The sequence below is a fragment of the Pyrgilauda ruficollis genome, unplaced genomic scaffold (assembly GCF_017590135.1).
Source record: "Pyrgilauda ruficollis isolate IOZ18807 unplaced genomic scaffold, ASM1759013v1 scaffold21, whole genome shotgun sequence".
Classification (NCBI taxonomy): Eukaryota; Metazoa; Chordata; class Aves; order Passeriformes; family Passeridae; genus Pyrgilauda; species Pyrgilauda ruficollis.
In genome coordinates, this window is record NW_024520318.1 from 10,506,130 (window position 1) to 10,527,966 (window position 21,837).

Below are 21,837 nucleotides of genomic sequence, written 5' to 3' on the forward strand. Positions count from 1 at the left end.
TAGCTCAGGAGCACTGAAGGTGTGTGAGAAGCTCAGGTGGCCCCGACCCGGGGTATTGCTGTCGGTGGTAGGTCGGGAGGGCTCAGTGCTCCTCTCTGCAGCGTGTTCTCGGAAGTGCCTCCTTGCACTGTGCTCGGTGAGGAGGAGCTGGGAAGGTGCACTGGAAATGCTTCCAACCTTTTTCTAACCTGCTCGCAGCCCTAGTGAGCTGTGCTTGCAGGGTGAGAGCTATGTCAGACCCCTGGTTCTTGTGGCAAGCGGCTGCTGCAGGGGAGGTGGACACCGTAATCCTCTGCTCTGTGTTTGTTCTTGTTTCGCTTCCTGCCCGAAGATGGTTTTGCCCCGTTTTATTAGTGGCAGCCTTAGGAATGTGCTGGCCGCTCCAGCCTGGAATAGGCTGGTGAGCTTGCAGTGTCCTTTAATTTGCAGAGCTGCCGTGAGCCCAGGAGCCGCCAGCCCCGTGAGCAGCACCGCCTGCTCGCTTCCATCTCGCCGTGAGCCCAGTCCCTCCCTGCGTGCCCGGGGAGGCTGGGGTGAAATGATGCCCGCGGCCAGGCGTGGCAGGAGCGGCGGCAGCTCCGGGGCAGAAGCGGGGAGCTGCTGAGGCTCTGTGAGGGTGGCAGCCCTGCCCGGGACCCTTGTCCCTCCCTGCGGTCGGTCGCTCGCCGGCCGCAGCGGGAGGCTCGGTGTTCCCTGGCAGCGCTGGCGTTTCTGCAGAGCCCTGCGTGAGGACAGGTCCTCGGATAAAGTTCGGAGCGCTGTCATTAGGCTGGGCCGCGCTCCGATTTGGATGTTTGGTTTCCTCTCTCCCCCCCTCCCCAGCCCTTTGGGAAGGTGTTCTGTTTCGCCTGGCGCTTCGGGAGCAGCTGCCTTTTGTTCTGCCGCGCATCCCGCTCGCCCGGCGCAGCCTCGGGGGCTCGGGCTGCCGCCTGCGCAGCGCTGGGCTCGCACCCCGCGGCTCCGGGGGCTCCCCGGGAACACCAGGACAGGACAGGGGGCTTGTCTGCTTGCCCGGAGTAAAATCACAGCGGGGATCTCTCCTGCAGATCTCGGCTAAGTGCTCTTCCTATCTTTTGAAAAGTTTCCCGTGGGCATCCTGTCCAGGTGGTTTTTACTGAGTGACACCCAAAAACTTCTCCCATGTATTAATTTATACACCGTGAGTCCCTTTGGACGAGTTGGGGTTTTTTTGCTTGTTTTTTAATCATGATGCAAGTTCGAAGCAACTGCAGAGGAGGGGGAAAAATCTAGCTGGAGTGATGCCCTGCAAACACAGGACCTGTTGGCTGTGAGTGTGGATGGGAACACACAGGTGACGGAGAATGTAGCTGGATTCTGGTGCATGGAACCAGTGATAGATTCTCAGAAAGCTCCTTGGGGGGTTTGTCCCAAATCTCCACACACTTGGCTGCATTACTGTACCACTGGTGTCGAGCATTGCATCTCGATCCCTTCATGAACATTTTGGTTCTTGGTAGCAGCAAAGCCTGTGCCTGGAAAAAAAGAGCTCTGGAATCTTTGTAGAAAATAAATAGGAGAGGTTTCTTGGAGCAGCTCCTTTAGAGCAGTTCCATGGCTCTCTTTTGAGTTCCTAAACTTGTAGAAAAGTGACGGGGGAAAGTTATTGTTTCCTTTCTTTTTCCCTGCCTGTCTTTCTTTTTTTCTTTTCTCTTTTTTTGGCCATTCCCCCCCTGCCCCCCTTCCCTTCCCTTTGCTTTTTAGAGATTGGTGATAAGGAATTCTAACTACTTAATGAGCTGGGAGAGGCCTCTCTCCATTGGAGTGGAGGACTCCAGGTGGCACTTTGACAGATTGGACAGGTAAGGCAGGAGAGCCCCACCTCCTCCTGCTTGCCTATAGTATAGGTATATAAGGGAAACTTCAATTATGCAGAGAGGCACACTCTGAGTCCTGTTATCTCCACAGTAGCATCACATATTTTTAGGGTCTTCTAGGGGGTGGGAGGTATTTGTCAAAATCCTGGAGCCAGAAGAAAGAACAGCAGCGTTGATCAATTTGACTGCTAACATGTTGTACCTGGAAAACAATGCCCAGTCCCAGTATAGCGAGGTAAGGACTCTAGGTTTCAGCTGTGATATCGCTAATGTATTTTTATTTTTAGTGAATATGTGCAATTTCTTCACCCCTGAGGTTAGGTGCGGAATATACACTTGTTTTTGTGAGACTTTGGCAATTTACAGTGGAAAGCAGAGTTTGTTGGGCTAAATAGCTGAATGAGAGTGAACTTCAAATCTTTACATTTGGGACAGCGAATTTGTTTGGGAAGCCTGATCAACCAACATAATTTTCTTTCACTGGAGAAGCAAGGCAAGGCAGTTTTTATGGTGGGCAATGCACACAGATTGCATTCCTGTAGCAGTCTGAATACTAGCTGTGTTGTCTGCATTATAACTCTTTTACGAGTCTTTTATTGCCAAAATTACTGCTTGTGGTTTCAAGTGGATGGTATCTAGGAAATAACTAAAAATGTGTTAAAAATCCCTTCTTAGGTTACTTTTTAAAGCAAAATAATATGCAAACAAAGGTTCTCCGCTGCAAATACTGTGTTAGCGTCCACACCAACACCTCTTTTACTCAGTGCTGTTAATACCTTGCCTCATAACTTGCAGCAGCAAGGTATTTTACACAGGGTGTTCGCAGAGGATAAATGTGTGTACAATAGATGCATTTTACTTTCTACAGCCCTTTGCACTTCATGGGCGTGAGTGGGACGCAAACTTCAGGTGCAGCTTTGATTTCATGTTTTAAAATTATTTATTTAATTGCTTTTAACTAGCTTGGGTCGATGCTTTGAAAGGTGGCCGTGGAGAGGATTGCCACACGCTGTGCAAATCTCGGAGGAAGTTACCAGGGGTTGAGGGAGATCTAACGACAATATTGGTTTACATTCCAGCGGAGACAGCAGCTGTGTTGACACTTGCCAGAGTGGCAAAGCAGCCAAAGCTCTGTGTGTGTGTGTGCGCGCGTGTGTATTCCTGAAGAAAAGGCTTCAAGTGGAGGGCACGGGGCACGAGCCCCAAAGCAGACAGAACCTCAGCCACTTGGAAGAGAAAACAAAATAGAAATTGAAAGGCTGAGAGCATAGCTAGGAGATGAGACAGGTGGCGAGGAGACGTCTGTCGAAAGTTTACTCGAGGCTTGCACGCCTGGGATGGCGGGTCTGTGACTCGGGGAGAGCGAGAGGTAAACTGAAACCAGCGTGCTCTCCCCGTCCCTGTCTGCAGGGAGCCCAAACCCCGCGTACGCCTGGTTCCTCTGCCGTCTGCATGCAGGAGACCCAAATGGGTGACTTTTGGTTTTTTTTCCTCGGTTAATTATAAATTCTTAAGTGTGGAGAGAGCACTTCTTGGAGTGTTTGCTTGGTGTTATTTGTCTGCTGCTATCTGATCAACTTTCTCTGAACAGCAGCGGTGGGGCTGTGGAGTCCCTATGGTTGACTGGCTGGGCTCATCTGTCAGAAGCGATGCGCTCAGCAGCTTTCTCGCTCTGCTGAAATGCCACTCGTCACTGTTGCTGTCAGGGGAGGTTTTTAAAAGGCTTCAGCTCTGATTTATTTTTATTTTTTTTTCCCCCTCCCCTCACTCTCCCTCTTACCTCCTTGGATTTGAACAAGGTGCACTGACTTAGTGCATCCAGTGAAGCATTGTACTCTGGGGAAGGAAAACCCGATTAGCATTGACTTGGCTTCGTTTCTGAGGAAGAGCAGCCTCACTAATGACTTGTTTCAAAAGAGAGGGAGACTTGTTAATGCTCAATTAAAATATATTGGTGATGATGAACCTCACCCATCTTAAGCTTGCAAACAAGAAGTAGACTTTGGCATGAATTCCTCAGAAAAGAAGAAAAAAATTAAAAGTTCTCAATGTGCAAATAGAAGCAGCGCTTTGTTGTCACTGGTAATTGCAGTTCAGATTTTAGAGCTGTTGCTGGGTTGGTCACAAGGCAGACATAGCAACTCATGAAAAACTTAGTATAGACTAGCTTCTGGGTTTAGAAATGGACCTTATTTAAGCAGAGGAAATAATTCCCCCATATTAAAATCAAGTTTCAAGCTGAAGAGCAGGGATTCCTCTCTCATCCCAAGCCTGTTTCTTGGGGTGCTGTGCCCCGCCACCCCAGGATGTTGGCTGCGTGCTGGCAGATGCCGAGCTCCGTGGTGCCTTCAGCCCTGGGAATGCATTCCCAGCCTGGGAACGGGCCGTTGCACAAGCCCCAGTGCAGGCTGTGTGGTCAGGGTGGCGAGCTCGCGCCATTGCCCACGGCCCTGGGCCACCCGTGCCTGCGAGTGTGGTGCCCAACGCCATGGGTTCCTTCCAAATGGGTCAAATCTGCTTGAGAAGAGCTGAGAGAGGGGAGAAGGGTGTTAAAGTGAATCACTGCCCTGAGAGGCTGGAGGTGGAACCTGTTTGAACCACTTTTTCAGCTTAATCTATCCCAGCATTTGATCTGGGTCAGCTGTAAGAACAATCAAGCTCTTTGTTGGTAGAGCACTGGACTTGATGACCCTGGAGATCTGTTCTTGTGTGCTTACAAATAGGAGATGTGAAAAGGAGAGAGACTTTGGGTAGTTATTAATAGGATGATGAGGTACTGATGAATAGGAACCCTTTGGATGTCAGTGTATCTTCCTGCCTCATCTCCACATGTGGAATTTTGTGTTGTGTACAAACGTTTGTGAGGAAGCATGCACAAAATTGGGTGTGAAGAAGAGAACCTGCAAGTTTGTCTGGTCTTGTCCAACTTTCCTGTGTCCTTGTGAGGGGAGATGAGAGTAATAGAGATTCCCTCTAAGGACTCTGGGTTCATCTGCAGTTTGGCTGAGTGATGATGCAGAGTTTGGAGTGCTTGCTAAAATCAAATTAAATCATTGCCAAAAGAATAAACACATCTTGTTCAAACACTGATAAGAAATATGTGCCATGGCTTTTGATTATATCCGTCATCCTTCCCAAAGATCTTCCTGCTCTTTGTGGGAGACAAATTAAAGAATCTCTTTCCGTTAAGATTTTTATCATCGTTTTGGGAGGGGTGGGGGGGAAAATAGTTTTATACTAAGAGAAGTTGTGCACTGCTTTATGGGTTTTTGGCAGCATTCCGTCACGCTGAAAATTAAGAAGAGCTATATACATATGACTGCAAATATCTTTGAGGGTTAGGATAGCCTCTTCAGAAGGGTGCATTTTGGTTTTGTTTTTCTTTTCCCTCTTAGCTTTTAAATAATAATTCACATGTGTGTGTTTGAGCTGCAGTGCCCTGGGTGTGAGTCCTTTCTTTGTTGGAGCAGGCATGTGGGGCTCTGGGGTGGCTTGGAAGGATGTCTTGAGGGAGCTGGACCTCCTCAATGAGAGAAACATTTCTTGTGCCTATCTGGGATATTGGTTCAGCAAACCTTAGTTTAAGGTTAAAGAGTCTGGGGGTTGAGCTATAACTGATAACTTGGAGCATCAGCTTCATTTATGTGCAGTAAAAGTGTGTCCTGGGTTTACCATCCTTGTTGTCAGCTTGGATTTGGCCAAGAACTACCAGACGACAAAGCCGTGGCTTTCCTTGGCTGATTTTGCCACATGGCATAGTCATCATGACTGCATTTGACAAAGGCTCTTTCCCTCTTGCTGCCCCTTCTCTGTGGCCCTCAGCCAAACCTGGGGTAAAGGAAGCAATCTCTAAGGGATGCTGCCTGGTCACTGCCCAGAAGAGCAGCCCACCTGCTTCCTTCCCGGAGGTACCAGGAAGAAAGGATTATCTGTGCATTACCCTCTGAACCCCACATCTTGTCCTACCCCAAGATGAAAACACTTGGATAGATGCTGTATAAAGCCTGATTTTTTTTCTCAAGGAAGAAGGCTTTGGCTGAACCTGACCCTCTCTCCTGCTTTCCTATTTGTGATGCTGTCTTGGAGTTTTGCTGGCTCTGAGCAGGCAAGCAATTCCCAATCCCTGGGGTAGGAAATCTCTTCCTGAGCTGTGCAGGATTCAGATGCGAGCTCCATGCCTTCCAGTGGCCTCTCTTTATTTAAATGGTATCAACACCCCACATGTTTGGGCACAGTCTGTCATTAGGAGCAAGAAATAGGGAGATGCATTGGAGGTTGTGTTTCTTGATGGTATCCCTGCAATTCCAGCTACGCTTCTTGTGCATTCGTCCTTCGATTTTGCTGTAATTGCACTTAGGGGATTAAAGGTTCTGTGATGTGATGACATCTGTGCAGGCTTGAGAGGCATATGTCTTATCCTTGAGCTGCAAAGGTCTTCTGCAAGATTGTAGAGGCCCTATATAACCAGGTTCTTTTTTTCCAAGAGGTTTTCAAGCTGCATTCCAGTTGCAAAAGTTTAATCTGAGGTAGAAAACCCTAAGGTTGGAAATGAGTTCATCTTTGGTTTGGAGAGACTAAGTGGATGCTACTGCTCTCTTTGGGTTTGCCAGGGAGGAGGGTTAGATAGACCAGAGAGATGGGTAGTTGGAAGCTGAGACCTGCCTCTTGCCATGTGCCCATCTCCCTCCTGGCTGAATCAAGGGGATCACGCTGCAGGAGAAACACAGGGAAGGGCAAGAGTTGAGCGTGCTTCCAGTAAAGATCCACCCCATCGCTGCAGTGGGTTTGTCGTGCCATGGGTGGCCTTTTGTTCTGTTGTAGGGCACCAAAAATTTCTTGTGGTAGTACAGGCAATGTGACCCCCATGTTGAGCAGCGAATTGGGAATTTTGCCTGGAGAAATTCTCGCCTTGTTTAGGTGGAGGAACGAGACCTCAGCAGATTGTAACCTGCATGTGGATGGAAAGAATAAAATATCACACAAAAATGAAACCTGCTGACATTTGACCATCTGCACTGCTTTAACTGTGCAGTGCTTGTGCAGAAATCAGGACAGCCTGGCTGCGTGTGAAGTGTTGGTACTGCTCAGTTACGTACATGCTCTGGGGTTTGTCAGTCACGTAATCACACTTGACATCAGATTGGAAATGGCAGCTCCGTTTTACAATTTTCCATGGTCAAAATAAAGGTTAGTAAGCACTGTGAAATCAGGGACAGATGATCTTCTCAGTTTCTTGTTTCATTTGGCAAAAAAATAAAAAATTCTAAATATTTTCTAGTATGAAAATACAGTTTTTCAGTGTGAGAGATGAAAAAGAGCTGCCATTGCAGTGTGGTCAGGATGTTTTACGTCTTGAAGTAGTTGCAACAGATGATCCATTTGGTTTGCTGTAAGTTGACCTTGGCTGAGACAGGATGAAATTATCCATATATATATATATCTTCATGGTCTGGTAATGGTTTTTCCTTGGGGACTAGAATTGCTGTTTTGATTCGTTATTTTTATTGGTCTGATTTGAATCTTCAACAGTGTCACCAACACCAGATCTCTCTGATTTATTCCAACATGAGCCCAGTTATGCTATTGCCTAGCTCCCTCAGGAGCTATTTTTCTTTCTTTTTACCTGCTTTGTTTTAAATAACAAGCTAGTGGCTTTAAGTTGAATGAAATTGCTTTCTTTTTTTCTCCCTGGGCATAGAGAAACACCAGAAAGGAACTTTTTCTACCTTGTGTTTCAGCCCATCGGGTGGCAACCTTTTTGTTTGCATTTCTCAAGTTATGCCTTGTGGAAGGCATAAACTCTGTGGAAGGGTTTATTTCCAGTTGGAGCTCTGTTTACTGTGAGACAGAAGCTTCAGTAGATCTATGAAGAAGACATGGCATCTGCAACAGGAAAGTTGTGGATGCGGGGTGTGAGAGGGTGTAAACCATTTGCTTTGCACTTTTTCCTCTGGAAGGCATTAGTTATAACTAGTGGAGAAACTACTTATTTCATTATCGTGAAGGGCTGAATAAAAGCGGGTGTTGCCTGGCTCAAGGCAAATTTTAAATTCTATTTACAAAATGTTCCCACTGAAAAAAAAAAAATCTGGAAACGCTTCAGAAAGGAGCTCTTGCACCGATGGATTTGTGCTAGACATTGTTAAACCCTGTTATTTTTCTGGCACTGCCTCCAACGCCTCTTGAGAATGTGCAGAGTAGGCAATAAAATGAATGCAACTCTTTTAAAGCTAGGTTGCATAAATCATCAGAAAGGAGAGGAGCTTCTTGTACTCTAACAGCAGCACTCACTCCATCCTCTCCAGCAGAGAAGTGAGCTCAAAGCTCTTTGTGCCACTTGGCCTGGATTAGTATTAAGTCACTTTTGGTATCAAGTAGAATTAAGAGGAAAATAATTACTCTCCAAGGGTGTTAAGGTTCGACTTTTTTTCCCCTTGCACGTGTTTTCTGGATTCTCTGCTGTCTCAGTGCCATGATCCTTGCAGTCCCCTGTCAGCTCTCCAAGGCTGTGATCTTTAGAGTGACACATGAGCTCAGCCATGGTCAGACATGTGGGTGGGTCTCTCCAATGAATAAACTTGCTGTTCTTAAAAATCTCCTGGTTTTGTTTTGTCTTCTTCAGTTACAGTACTAAATTATTTCTGAGAAATCTTCTGGTTTTCAGTCTCCCTGAGCTTCCCATCAGAACTTTGGTGTGCTGGGAGAAGAGGCTGTAATTGTCAGATGGATTAAAGAGCTGCTTTTCAGCAGGAGCAGACCATGGCATAAAGCTTTTTGTATAGCAGCCCAGAACATATAAGGCTTTGCAAGTGATGATTTGGCTGTGAGTTACTGGCAAGAAAGGTTCATCCCTATGTTTCTCAGTACTATTTTGTATAAATACACTGGGGTCCTAGCTGAGAATATTGTCTCTCTTCTAAAGGAGAGCCTATGAGAGGCTGTCCAGGGTTAGCTTAGCTGCTGGGGCAAGGAACAAAGAGCAGGATGGCATTTAAGGTGATTGGGGTTTTACCTCTGTAAGGCTACTAATATAAGGAGCAAACCCAGTAAGAAACAACTGTTCAGGAAGTCTCAGATAAGACACAGGAAAGGTTTGGGTCCTTGGTATTGGCAAAGTAAACGTGGATCCTCTTCGGAAACTTGAATTTAAATTTGGTGATTTTATTTGAAATTACTGACCGTTGTTATTAGCTCCATGAACAAGCAAGCAACATAAACATGGGAGATTTTGTTTTTTAATTTGTACTAGAATTGTGTCACCTGGAAGTTGATCCAAGAATGCTCAATGCTATCTTGTATTTTTGCAAATCCCTTGCCACTGCTGTTTCACCTGGGACCTTAGTGGAACAGCTAAAGGAGCAGTGTTTTAACCAGGACATGTGTGTTAGTATCTTGAGTGGATGGCTTGAGGTGTGATGTATTTCTGGGCTTGTGCTCAGTCGTCCGCTCACTTTGGAAGTGGACCCAAGTGGCAAGGCTGAGCACGCTTGAAAATTAATGCATTGATTGGAGCCCAGCAGCCTCTTGGGATAGATTCCAGAGTTTGGATCCGGATTAAACTTCCCCCCAAGGAGTTTGGGAAGTGGTATACAAGGGGACCTGGTGAAATTTGAGATGAGTCCAACTTCCTCAAGATGGCAAGAAGATGAATGTTTTTACCAAGGGCAAGAAAGTGGGAGGAAACGCCCAGTTTAGGGAGGGAAGGGGAAATATTTTATGGTGGGGTAGTGTCTGGGAATGAAAGGGATGGATTGTGTCTCAGCAGATATGAATCTTTCAGTTTTAATCCACATCTAGGAAGTAAATAAAAAGAATCTTGCCAGCTTTGGGGAGAGGGGAGGAGGTGCTGGGCTTCTGGGCTGTGCTGCTGAGGCAGAAATCCCTGTGCCACAGAGCAGTGGTCCGGCTGTGTCAGGGGATGATGCACAGGGCTGGAGCCTCGGGAGTCAAGGGGAACAGAACAATAGGAATAGGTGGATGCCAGCAGAAGCGTTGAGTCAGCAACTGGATCTCTGCTGGATGGGAAATGACTGAAAAGTGTATTTAATAATTTTGCCTGTTTGTTTTAGCTTTTTTAGGTAATGTCGTGGGGTCTTTGGGAATCATGAAAGTCTTTTTTGGAGAGCGATGGCTCAAAAAAAAAATTTCTGACTAAGTGCTCTGTAAAATTTGTATTCTGCAGATGTAAGTTATGTCTCTCAGATTCTCAGTAGCCTCTGCAAGCCTTTACTGTGGTTTCTCAGGGCTGCAGTTCTGTTCTGCGTTTCATACATAGTCAAGGGACTGGCTCCCTCAGGAGTGCTGGTGGTGATTGACTAGGACTGAATAGATGAGTAAATCTCCCTCCACCTTCTTTCAGCAGCAGAAAAATATGCAAGAAGTTCTTTTAAAGGAAACCAGAATGTGCCCTGGCTAGGTGTCACCAGTACTCTGAAAACAGGAAACTACTGCTTGATGCTAAAGTGGGAAAGTTGTTGATATGAGCCTTGGTCGGGCCACTGTGTTTTGTGTCTGAAAGGAATTGTGAATGTTCAAGTTGGAGGGGCAGGGAGCTGAATGTGGTGTCAGATGGAAATTAGTAGGTATATTGTTACTCAGAAATCTGGAACACCTTTCTGTCTGCACAGGGAAAGGTCTGTGCAGCTGAATTCCTCAAATGTAAATCTCTGAAGCTGAGCCTTGCATAAGTGACCATGGCACCATGTGTCCTGGTGTTTGCTGCAGCCAGTCGTACTGGACAGGGAGGGAAGTACTGAAAACTGAGTTAAGTTTTGCTGTTAGACATTGGAAGCCCCATGCCAGAGAGCCCATTGGGAATCCTGCGTGTGCAGCATATGTGGCCAAGTGATTTAAATAGTTGGGGAAAATGTTTGTGATGTTTGTAAAGCTGATGGAGTGAAGTCACTGTGGAAGAAGCAGTGCCTTTGCATGCATGTTGTGTCTGTGCACACTCACACCCCCCTCTTTCAAAGACCAGCTTTTGTGTTTCTTTTATGCACAGCCTGGCATCTTTGGAAAACACCACATGAGGTTCCTGCTCACCTCTGAGTAGGCTGCAGCAGTGCTGTGAAGCTGTTTCTGATGTGAGCTACAGAGGCAGGGTGGGTAGGAGGGTCTCCTGGCTGTGTATATCCTGCTGCACTGAACCCCAGCAGATCCTTGGGCTCAGGCAATGTCAGCTTGGTGCAGCCCAGGAGCTGCTTTTGTGCAAAAAATAGTGTTGGAAGGCAAAGCCCTGCCTCCTTTTGTTCTCTGCAGTTGGGATCTAATCAGAATTTGGCATCCAGTCCTCTTGACTCCCCCTCAACCTTGAAAGCTTTTCAGTCTGCTCTTTGGTGTCCAGGCTTTTGGGAATGCCATCCAGGAGTTTTCTTGCTTGATTTGGACAGAAGTAATGGCCAAATACATCAGAAAATCCAGTAGATCTTCCTTTTAATCTATAAGGACTCTGATGCTGCTGTGTAACCCTTTTCCTCTGCTTGCTCTAACTTGTTTTAATCTGCCCTTTGCCCTCCTATAACTCTTCTTATGAATTCTTATATTCCATAGTTGCACCATGCTTCAAAGAGTGGGCGTGGGGGGTTTATGTGTGTGGCTTTTTTTTTTCCTTTTTCTTTTTCTCTTATTTTTTTTTCCTGTGTGTTTAACTGCTTGACTTATTTAACTTGCAGATGATCTGAATTTATTGTTCTGACTAAAATGCTGCCTAGCTGGAGTATTTTACTTTCATGTCTACAAGATGATGCATTTGGATTTTATTGAGCATAATGATGAATTTGGGAGCTAACTTCAATTCCTGGTTCTATTCTGACCCTGGTTATTCACTGTCCTTGTGCCCTTTGGCCATACTTTGGTGGTTACTGAGCCTGCAGCCTTTCACTGTGGATGACACACAGATATCCTGTCCAGCCTAAGCTGCCCTCTCAACACAATAAAATGCTGCATGTCTGAGATGACTGATAACATCAATGGTTACTGTCCAGTAAAGAGTTTAAGAAACAAGGCAGCTTTAATCAACTACTGGAGTTTTCCTCTCCAGCCCCTGCTTTTCTTCCCCAGCTCCCCATTTGTGTTTTAATTGGTTCTTCTTAATGTTTAAAGTTCTATTTTTTTTTTTAACCCAACTTTTCAGCATTATTGTCCAAAATCAGCACACAGGATTTCTGGGCAGCTGTCTGAGCTGGGATCTTACAGTTGCTCTCAGCCACTGAAATCAGGCAAAAAAAGCCTCGCCAAGATTTTGGCATCTTTTTCTGGTTTTTCTGATGCAGGTCTTTGTCTTCAGTTATGTTTACATCTTCTGGGGGCGTGTGGGGGTGCTTTTCCTATTTGTCTGTACTTTATGGCTCTTCAGATCTTTGTTGATGTTGTGTTGTCCAGCTGGTAATAGGAGAACATAGGAAACTCTTGGCTTCTCTTTCAGTTTTAGGAAGCTGAGTGTTTGGGTTATTAATCATTTTATTTTAAGATCATGGAGTTGTAATGTCTTGTGATTTCATGCATTTCATAGAGGAGATATTGTATGATTTACTTTTTTTTCACTGCCTTCTCTTTTTTGTATGTATGTTTTCAAATTACATGTCAAATAAATTGCTGAGCACAAGCTCAGGGTCAAGAAATGACTGTGTGCAGTGGGGGTGGGTCTTGGACTTTCCTGCTTTAAACTGTCTGAATTTTCAAAATAACTGAGCATAGCTGGGATACTCTAATGAAAGTGGTTTATATTTCTGAAAGGGATTTTTTGTTTTAGGAAAGCTTTATAGTCTAAAAACTAAAATGATCTGACTTTCAGAAACACTGTTGCTTTCTATGCAAGTAGAACTTTTTGCAAGAGCCCAATTTAGAATTTTTAAGAGCCTAAAATGCTGCTCTAGGGAGATCAGGGGTATTATTTTTATATGCACTGGAAAATATTTAGAAGTACTTACACAGTGTAGGGTGTCCAGCCCTAATATTTCTGTGAAGTGGGATGCACTGTCATTCTGATAATCCTTGAATTAGACAAGGTCTTTCACGTGAACCTGTGGCAGGTGGTGGGAGTCAGGAATTACAGGCATTCCTGCTTTGGGCTGTACTTGTTTTAAAAGACACCCTGCTCCTGGCTGAAAAACACTTCTTGCTGAGTTAAATGAATTAACCAAGGGGCAAAACTCAAAAAGTTTTGCTAAAACAGAAAACTATTACAGCTGGGGGGAAGAAGACAACTCCAAAGCTTACAGCTCTTGTGGGTAGACAGGAACTTGCCCTCACGTTGCTTTTTGTTAATTTGTCTCATTCTCTGAGCCCACAAATACTTGCATATGTGGACTCTAACTTGAACATGAAGTTCTGCTGTGTTCATCAGTCCTGTGGCTCAGTGAAATGTGACCTGCAGCCGTACAGGGTATGGCTCTTAAAATTGTGCTGCTTCTGTGAACCTAAAGGGTATAGATGTGGCACTGCGTGCCTGCTGGAATAGCTCATCGCAGTGAAAATGGCACAGACTCTTCTGCCTCCTCCAGTGTACAAGCCGGATTGTTTATCAAGTGATTCTGTGTGTGTTTGATGTGCACTGATTTCTCCTGTTCAGCTTCTGTGGTGTACTGTTCACCGAATGCGCCATAGGGCTGTTGGGGATGGAAGGGATGCTCTGGTAAAGTGAGCAGAGCAGTCAGGTTTTTAAAGCTTGAAACGTAGTGGTATGATTTGAGTTGGTCATCTAGTGGTGGGTTTTTTTGAGGGGAAGAGAGTAGGGGTTGGTTGTAGGGGTTTGGTTAGGTTTGGTTTTTTCTCCTCCCCAGCTGATTGAACTGGAGTGTCTTCTTTAGGCTTTCCCTATGTGTTTAGGTGGTATTGGAAGCTGTCCAGGCAACTCCTGGGTTTATCTAACTACTTAACATGAAATACCTGTGCAGAAGGATTGTGTGTGTCACTCATGAGATTTTGGTTTTTGTTCTTCTTGGAAGAAGAATTTTTTTTCCTTTATTTGTCTTGAATTTAGTTTCTCAAAATTGTACATATTGCACAGCCCTGCAGATCTCAAATAGATTCTTCCTTTCTTAATAGTACAGGAGGAAATGTGCAGAAATATTTGTGCTCCCTGCTTACAGGTGGAATTGAGTTTAGGAAAGGCTGTTTGGTTGTGCTGCAGCAGGTCTAATAGCCAGGACAGGAGTGATTGACTCCAAGGCTTCTTTTAATCCAGTGCCCTCCACTGCACTGGGAACCTGTTATACCACTGGGATGGGAAATAGCCTCCTCTCTTCCTGGAAAAAGCAATGACCCAAGAGTGGGATTACTCAAATCAGATAGGTTTCCAGGCACCGTACTGGAACAAATCAATCTTGATAACTGTTGGTATCTTTGGTTCAACCAAAGTTACTTGTTCCCTTGCTTTTCACATTGAGTGTATGGTGCACATTATCATTTTATCTGAGGGTTTCCAAGTGCTTGGTGCACTCAGCTGCACAGTAACTCTGTGGAAAAGCCTCTGCAAAATAGACCCACAGGATTTGTTTCCATTTTAGAACTGGAGCTGGAGGGAGTGTGGCCGAACTGGTGTTGAAATGAGCTGTGCGCTTCTTCCCCTGATAGCTTGAAGGGGACCAGATCAGTGTCCAAATTAAGTTTGAAATTTTTCAGTCTTTCTCTCACTTTTTTTTTTTTTAATTTGTTTTTTGGTTGTTTTTTTGTTTGTTTGAGGTTTTTTATATGAGAAAACAGACTAGAGGGGCAAACCAAATCACAGCTTTCATTGCAATGATTGAGCTATCTCTGCTTCAGCCCTGATCTTAGCTGAGGGCCATGGGTGGAGCCCTTTATTTCTTGGCACTGCTCTGTCATGGCACAAGCAGAGTGCTGACATGGGGTATTGTATCAGCTGCCATCAGAGCAGCTGGCAGTCAGCAATATCTTGGTTAATAATTGTGATAGAAGCCTTTCTGTTGAGCTTAAGGGACTTATTTCCACCTACTAAAATCCTTTGCTAGGAAGGTTAGAAAACTTAGGTGGATTTCAATATTTCTGGATCTATTTGAGGTGTCTGTAATCTAATTGGGATAGGAAACATTTCTCCTGCTGCTTTTAACATAGCTGTTCTCCAGCAGGAATCTGAATGTTTCCCTGGGCCAGCACTGAAATATTGCTCTAAGTTGCTTACTAGTCCTACTAGCCCTAGTGCATCATTGTGGTGTGGTTAAGGACAAAGCACAGGATTTCCAAAGTGCTGTGCAAATCTTCTTGTTGCTAATAACCATGGTAGTTTATTCATTTCATCATCTCCTGTCTTTGGAGAATAAGCACCAGGTGTTTTGCAAGGCTTGTGAGTAGTTGGACACTGGTCTTGAGCTGCGTAGACCCAGTGGTGAGAATCAAGATGCAGTCAGTAGGTGTGTATGGTAATGCTCGTTCTTTGGTATTAGGGAGAAGGGTTTTGATAGGGGTAGAGGCATCTAGGTATTCTACACCTGAAGATGGTAACTTTTTGTCTATTTTCTCAAGTGGAGAAACTCTCAAAACTCTCTGAAATGCTGTTAATTGGGTAGTTAATAGCTGGAGCTGTGTATTTTAGGGGATTTTTGGCGTGGAAGTCCCCTTCAGAGCTTTTAATGACTTGCATTAGTTACTTCCTTTCCAACGGGGAGGGTCTTTTTGCAGATCTTTCTCATAATCTTATTAATTTACACAATGGGGTTTAGGCCGGAGAGCCAGGGCTGGGTTCTTGCTGCAGGGCAGGGTGAGAAGGGTCCCGGTTAGGATGGGCTGGGGCATCTTCTCCGGCTCTGCCGTGCCGGAGCATTTTCATTGCCCTCTGGTGGCAAGTGCCCCGGAGCCGCCGGCTGCCGGCTCTGCTGTGCCCTGTCCCCGCTGTGCCCGGGGCAGAGCCGCCCTCCCGGCGGCAGAACCCCGCTTAAACCATCCCCGGCTTTCAGTCTGGTTTTCATTCAGCAGCCCCTCCAGCAGAACTGTGTTTCTCCCAACCCACAAGCGTGAGTTAGCATGAGAACCCGAAAGTGAAGCTATGGGATATAGGAAGCGAAACTGATAGTTCAAGATGCGTTGTTGAAATGATGTTCCGAAATACATGGTCTAAGATCTAATTGTAGCTCTCTAATTATTTGCTGTTAGACTTGCCTGAAGGTTTTTATAATGGTTCAGTGATATTAATAGTTTCAGAAACTCGGTGGAGGGAACAAAATAGCAAACAAAGGCTCTGAAAATTAGATGATCTGTTCTTTCAGCTTTAGATGCAATTCCTTTCTTTCCACCAAATAGCTTTCTCTTTATTTCAGGAATCAGTGGTCGGGATACATTTCAGTCATTTAAAACAACCCCACAGCAAAATATTGAGCATGTGTTAAATTCTGGGCTCCCAACCAGCCAAGAATTAATTTCTGGATGAAATGCTGTTGTGTTCCTTTCTGTGGACGGTGAAAGGAAGCGGTGTGTGTGCAAACACACGCCCTGCAGCCCCCTCCTGAGGGGCAATACCTTGCAGACAGTCTGCAGCCTCTCTTTGTTCTCCCCACCCAAGGGGCCAAGGGGGTGAATTCCTGCGTGTGCCTTCCCCGGGCCTGCTGCCCCTCTAATTGTCCTGTTGTCAGAAGGCGTGTGCCTCCCCGAGCCTTATCAGATTCCTCCAAAACCTTGCAAGCAGTTCAGGTGTTGACCCCTTGAGCGCAAACAACTCCGCGCCTGCCTTGGGGCATGGCTTGGAGACCGGGCTTAGTGCTGGGCTGTGCAAACCTGGTGGCTTTGTCTCAGGGATGGAGCACCTGCCTGGGGAGGGGACCCAGGGGCCAGGGAAGGTGAAAGGCTGGCGGGACTCGAAGCAGCAGAAGGGGAGTCCAACAGCTGCTTGTGTCAGCATGAGGATAAGTGCAAGGAGATTAATAGTTATTTAAAGAGCAAATGGGGACACGGCATTCGGCTGTGGCATGCGAGTGTATAAATGCACTGGAATGGCTGCTCCGCTGATAACATTTAGACAGATGGTCCCTGGACTGAAAGGAATGAAAAGGATCTTGGAATATCTGAAGGATATCTTACATTTTAATGGGGCACTTATTTTATTATTTTTGTTTAATTGGATCCCAGGCAGCACCTTCAGCATTTCCAGGCTGTCCTGTCTTGTTAACACTGACCGCTCGTTTGGCCATCTTTCCCCATTAGCTTAAGTGGCCTGGGATTAGAGAAATAGTTTTTAAGTGAAAGCTGAAACACTATTGTTCCGCTGTCTGTGTGTCTGAGCTGGTGTAGGAGACTGTTTTCATCACAGCTGTCTTCTCATCATTTGCTGGTTAGGGAGTGTGTCTGATTATAATCTCTGTGAGGAATGAAACAATTGAATGATACTTCTACATTTTTGAGAAGTCTTCAGGTCTCACTAGGATATTCTGGGGCAGGAGGGTTGTTTTTTGATGAAATGCAAAATTATTGATCAGGTCCAAGACTCTTCCTGGTACAGCACGTCAGAATTCTGGCTCTTTCCATATGGAATTACCCTTGAGGGAAGACGTGTACCAAAAGTCCGTTAAATAGGTCTTGGTTGAGTGAATAGCCTGCAGGAGATGAGACATAACTGTCATCTGTGCTGCCAAAGCTGCAATCTCCTTTTGGAGAAGAAGAACCAGTCTGGATTGCTCTCTCCCCCATCAACTATTTAGCTTTGAGTCCAATTAAATACAAGCTCTCCTATCTAACAGGGTGCTGGGCACTAATAACATCCACACTGCTCCAGAGGGGGAAACTGAGGCAAGGAGGGCAAATGACTAACCTGAGACACTGGTTCACCCAGGATTAGGACTCAATATATAATTGCTTTTATTACTCTGCTGCCTGCAGGCCTGAGACAAAGGAGGCCCATTAAGTGCAGGGCTTTTTACATGGTGAGGAGCAATCCCTGCCCTGCAGACCTTGCTGCCTGCAGTAGGGTGAGGGTGGAGGGGGAGGAGAGGTGCCTTGCCCAAGGACACAGCAAGTCGCTGACAGAGTGAGGGAGGGAACCACCTCTCCCTTCTCTCTGCAGCCTATCCCAGCTTCCAAAATGAAGTTTTCTGTGCTGTTCCCCCGACCAGACCTTCACAGCACAGCTCCTAGCAGCAAGCGGATCCATCTCCGGAAGGTCCCATGTGCCTCACTGAAGATCCCAGAGCACCAGCATCACCTTGAGTGTTTAATAAAACCCCCAGAAATTATTAGCTTCTTCTAGTGAAATAGAAACCTAAGGGAAAGCTGCAGTGGGCAGATTAAATTTCTCTAATTCCATTCTGAAGTACAGCTGAGAATGTGAAGTTTTTGGGCACATGAAAGACACGTCATCTTTGCAAAGGGACCATCCTGTTTTCTTCTGTGAAAGGCTGAAGTGAGTGCTAAAGCTGGATGTTAAATGTTAACTTATCCAAAGTTGCCAGGAGAGCTCAGCAGATAGGTTGTGCCCTTCCCTTTCAGGTCTTTGGAGGAGTGTTGTGCTACTCAAAGCTTCAGTAGGGCTGCTGGGATTCCCAGTATTGAGAAAGCTTTTTGTTATGGATCTTGTGGTTGGTGCTCTGACTCAGGGAGCCTTTGCTTCGTGGCTGATAAGAAGAGGAATAGCAGTTGGAAAGATGAGAGAAGTTGTGAGCAGAGTAGCTGAACTACTGACAAATAGGTGAGCTTGGTCCCTCTGGGTTGGACTGGAGCTACAGGATGTTGAGGGACATGAGCTGCTTGGAGCTTTGGATGAGAGAAGGAGCCTGAGTCCCTTCTGCTGTGTCAGCAGCTAACAGCAGAACCAGGTGCCTTTATTGCTGCATGTTCTTGGCTGAGCCCAGAGCTGCTGGGAATGAGCACCACAAACCTTTGTGATGCTGCTTGCCCTGAGACGAGCACAGTTAGTGCCCTTGGGACACACACAGGGGTGAGGCTGTGAACCCAGTGTACCTGACTGAATCCCACTTGTCTGCTGCCCTGTCACTCTGGCCAGTGCCGTGTTCTTCCAAGGATTAAAAACATGTGGCAGTTGTGTAACTTTCTCCAGAATACTTTCCCAGCTTCCAAGCGTTAGTAGTTCAGAATTTTAAAAATCAGATATGCTTGTTTTGATGGATTTTTCTCAAGCAGAATTTGTCTCCTGCCTTTTTGAAATTAGGCTTTTAGTATTGTGATATTTTTTTTGGCAAAAAAATCCATGTTTATTGGTGGGTTTTGTGAAGCATAAGTCTTTTGTGAAGAATAACTGTGTGTCTAAGCCAAAATTCTGCTCAAAATGTTTGCTTGTTCCCCAATTCCTCTTTTAAGAGAACATGAAAATTAATTTTGTGTTTGCTCTTTTTCCATGTCGTCTAGGAATTTATCACCTTCAATCATGCTGAGTTCCACCTTTCTTCTCAAAGTCTTTTTTCCAGGCTGAAAAGTTGTCATCGACTGTCACATTACATGATGACATTAAAAGGATTTGCTTATTCTTGTCACCTTCCTCTAAACTGTGTTCCCCTCTCTTTGAGGTGTGGGACCATGGCTACACATTGAATTTAGGTATTAGATTTATTTTTTTCTGTTGACCTCTCTTTAATCCAACCTTTGCCCTTTCTGTACTCTGCTCTCAGAGGTTTGTAGTTTTGATGTCTTCCAGTTGTTTCATATATTGTTTGTACTTGAAGGCTTTTAAAGTGCTAAGTAGCACTTAAGCATAGGTAGTTAACTACTAGCAGTTGACTTTACAACTGATACTTCTTAAGAGAAGAAGCCTTCCATGCTGTCTGTTTCCATTCTACTTGATGAGAACTTTAATTCTCCACCACCATCTGTGACTGGTCACTGGGAGTTGAAGGCGAGGTGCAGACAGTGGCACCTGACCTTTTTTCCAGTGAGCACAGTTACCACCTGAGTTAGAGGTCCTGGAGTCATCCTCTGTAGTGGGATCAGATCCACAGCCTTTGTGTAGAGCATCAGACTGTTGAAGATGGTGTAGCCTTGTACAAGATAGAGCCAGTTGCACTGTAGTGAACCTGCTGAAACCTCATAAAAGCCAGCAGTACCTTTGGAAAGGTCTGATTGTGTTGCTAGACATAGCGAGCCTGTCGTTCTTGATGGCTTTCTGCCCTACAAATCACCTCCTGGTTATGCACAGGCTGTTTCTCACCTCTGCTGTTGATCCAGTGTGTGACTGAGAAGCTATGCTCCTTTCTGTTTCAGTCACCAGTGTAAAGAGGGGGATATCCTTTGCAAATCTCCCTCCTGGTGTGACAGGAGCAGTGATGCTGAGATGATGCTGTGCATCCTCCATGGTGGAGGCTGTGCCATGTCTGGCCAGCCTGTGCTGATGCAGCTCCTCTAACGCTCCTGTGCATCTCTTTGCCTGCAGCCACAGTACACGAACCTGGGGCTCCTGAACAGCATGGACCAGCAGATCCAGAATGGCTCTTCCTCCACCAGCCCTTACAACACGGAGCACGCGCAGAACAGCGTCACGGCCCCCTCGCCCTACGCCCAGCCCAGCTCGACTTTTGACGCCCTCTCTCCCTCCCCAGCCATCCCTTCCAACACAGACTACCCAGGACCTCACAGCTTTGATGTATCATTTCAACAGTCCAGCACAGCCAAGTCAGCAACATGGACGGTAAGGACAGAGCATCCCTTCGCTGCCTTTGGTCCCCCTGCCCGTAGTGACTTTATCCTGTAATACATACCCAGGCTTGTGCAAGAACAAAGTGACCCGAGTCCTCTGCAGGGCGTGATGTGTCACACAGAAGGGAGACATTTATCTTGGTTGCTCTGAGAGGGTGTGGTGGGAATTTAACCCTCAGTAATACCACTAAATCCCAGGAGACTAAAATGCCTTGCAAAAACCAGTCACGTAGAGATCATGCATGATGAACGAGTGGCTCTTTTTTGGGCCTAGCAGGAGCACTGGAGTAAAACCTGAGGTGGGCATTAGCATTGACTCAGTGCTTCCCTTGGCTTTCTCCAACATCCGTGGGTTTCTGTGAGGTTTGGCATGCAGGGCCATGCAGGTGCAGGTGGTGCTCCTTGCTCAGGCCCATGGAGTGTGAGGCTGTCATTTTCTGTGTCCTTCTCCTCTTGCAGCTGGTATGGGAACCCCAGCGTGTCACCAGCTGGGGTCAGCCCTGTGTGTTCGTTGGGGTTTTGTTGAAGGGGATGGGGTTGTTTTATTGTAGAGTTTTGTTGTTGGTTTGGTGTTTTGGGGTTTTTTGTTTGACACTTTGCTCTCAGAACATTTCTTTTCTTAACCAAAAAAAAAGGCAGAAGCTTGAAGCCTGAAGCCCAGCTCTTGATCTTTGGTGGCACTGGCTTGATTGTTCAATCTCTGGAGACTTCATAGCTCAGGACACAGCACTGCTGGAGCTGTAAGGCCAGCTGTTTTGGTTTGGGGCTCTAGAGTTGAGATTTTTACAGTGAAGAATATTGTTATCTTAAAGATGTTCAATATTTGCCTTCCTCTCCTGCTGGCACTTGCAGTAGATGCAGTGAATAGTGTCCTGCCCTACGCTACCTGAATAAAAGCAAGGACTTAATTTTTTTTTTTTTAAGCAAAAAAAGCGAGACTTTATACCAAAAGCTAAGAGCATTAAAATAGTGTGGGGTTTTTTTTATTTTTCTTTTTAATCTGAGGAACTGCTTTGATCTCAGATACAATCTAGCTGCAAATGCAACTAAAAAGACCCTCCCAGCTACTGCTGCCAGCAAAGCAGCACAGCCCTTGTGCTCTCATCTGGACAAAGATGCCATACAACCACAGATCACTATAAGGTTATGTCCCTTATATTTTAAAAGCCTTTTCTGGTAAAATTTGTCGAGAACTGACATTAATAACTTTGTTCAGAAAATTGTGTTAAGTGGGGTAAAAATGTGATAGGTCCAGTCACAACCAGATTTTCATTTGTTTATGCTTAAAGGGGTGAGGTATTTCTTCTAAGTTAGGTTGAAATTGCATTTTTTAGTCATCAGCCTGTGGAGTGATGCTCTTCTGTACTTCGCACTTGTTTTATGCCCTTATTTCTCCTATTGCACTACACACAATATT

The 21,837-nt window shown here is 45.6% G+C and overlaps 1 protein-coding gene across 8 annotated transcripts in view; it reads left to right on the forward strand.

The window, feature by feature from the left end:
* Positions 1-21,837, forward strand: part of TP63 (tumor protein p63) — a 103,071-nt gene that overhangs the window by 33,589 nt on the left and 47,645 nt on the right. For all 8 annotated transcript variants that reach the window (XM_041467844.1, XM_041467845.1, XM_041467850.1 and 5 more), the window contains exon 5: positions 20,158-20,412. In XM_041467844.1, coding sequence (XP_041323778.1) covers positions 20,158-20,412 — 255 coding nt within the window. The remainder of the gene's footprint in view (positions 1-20,157; positions 20,413-21,837) is intronic.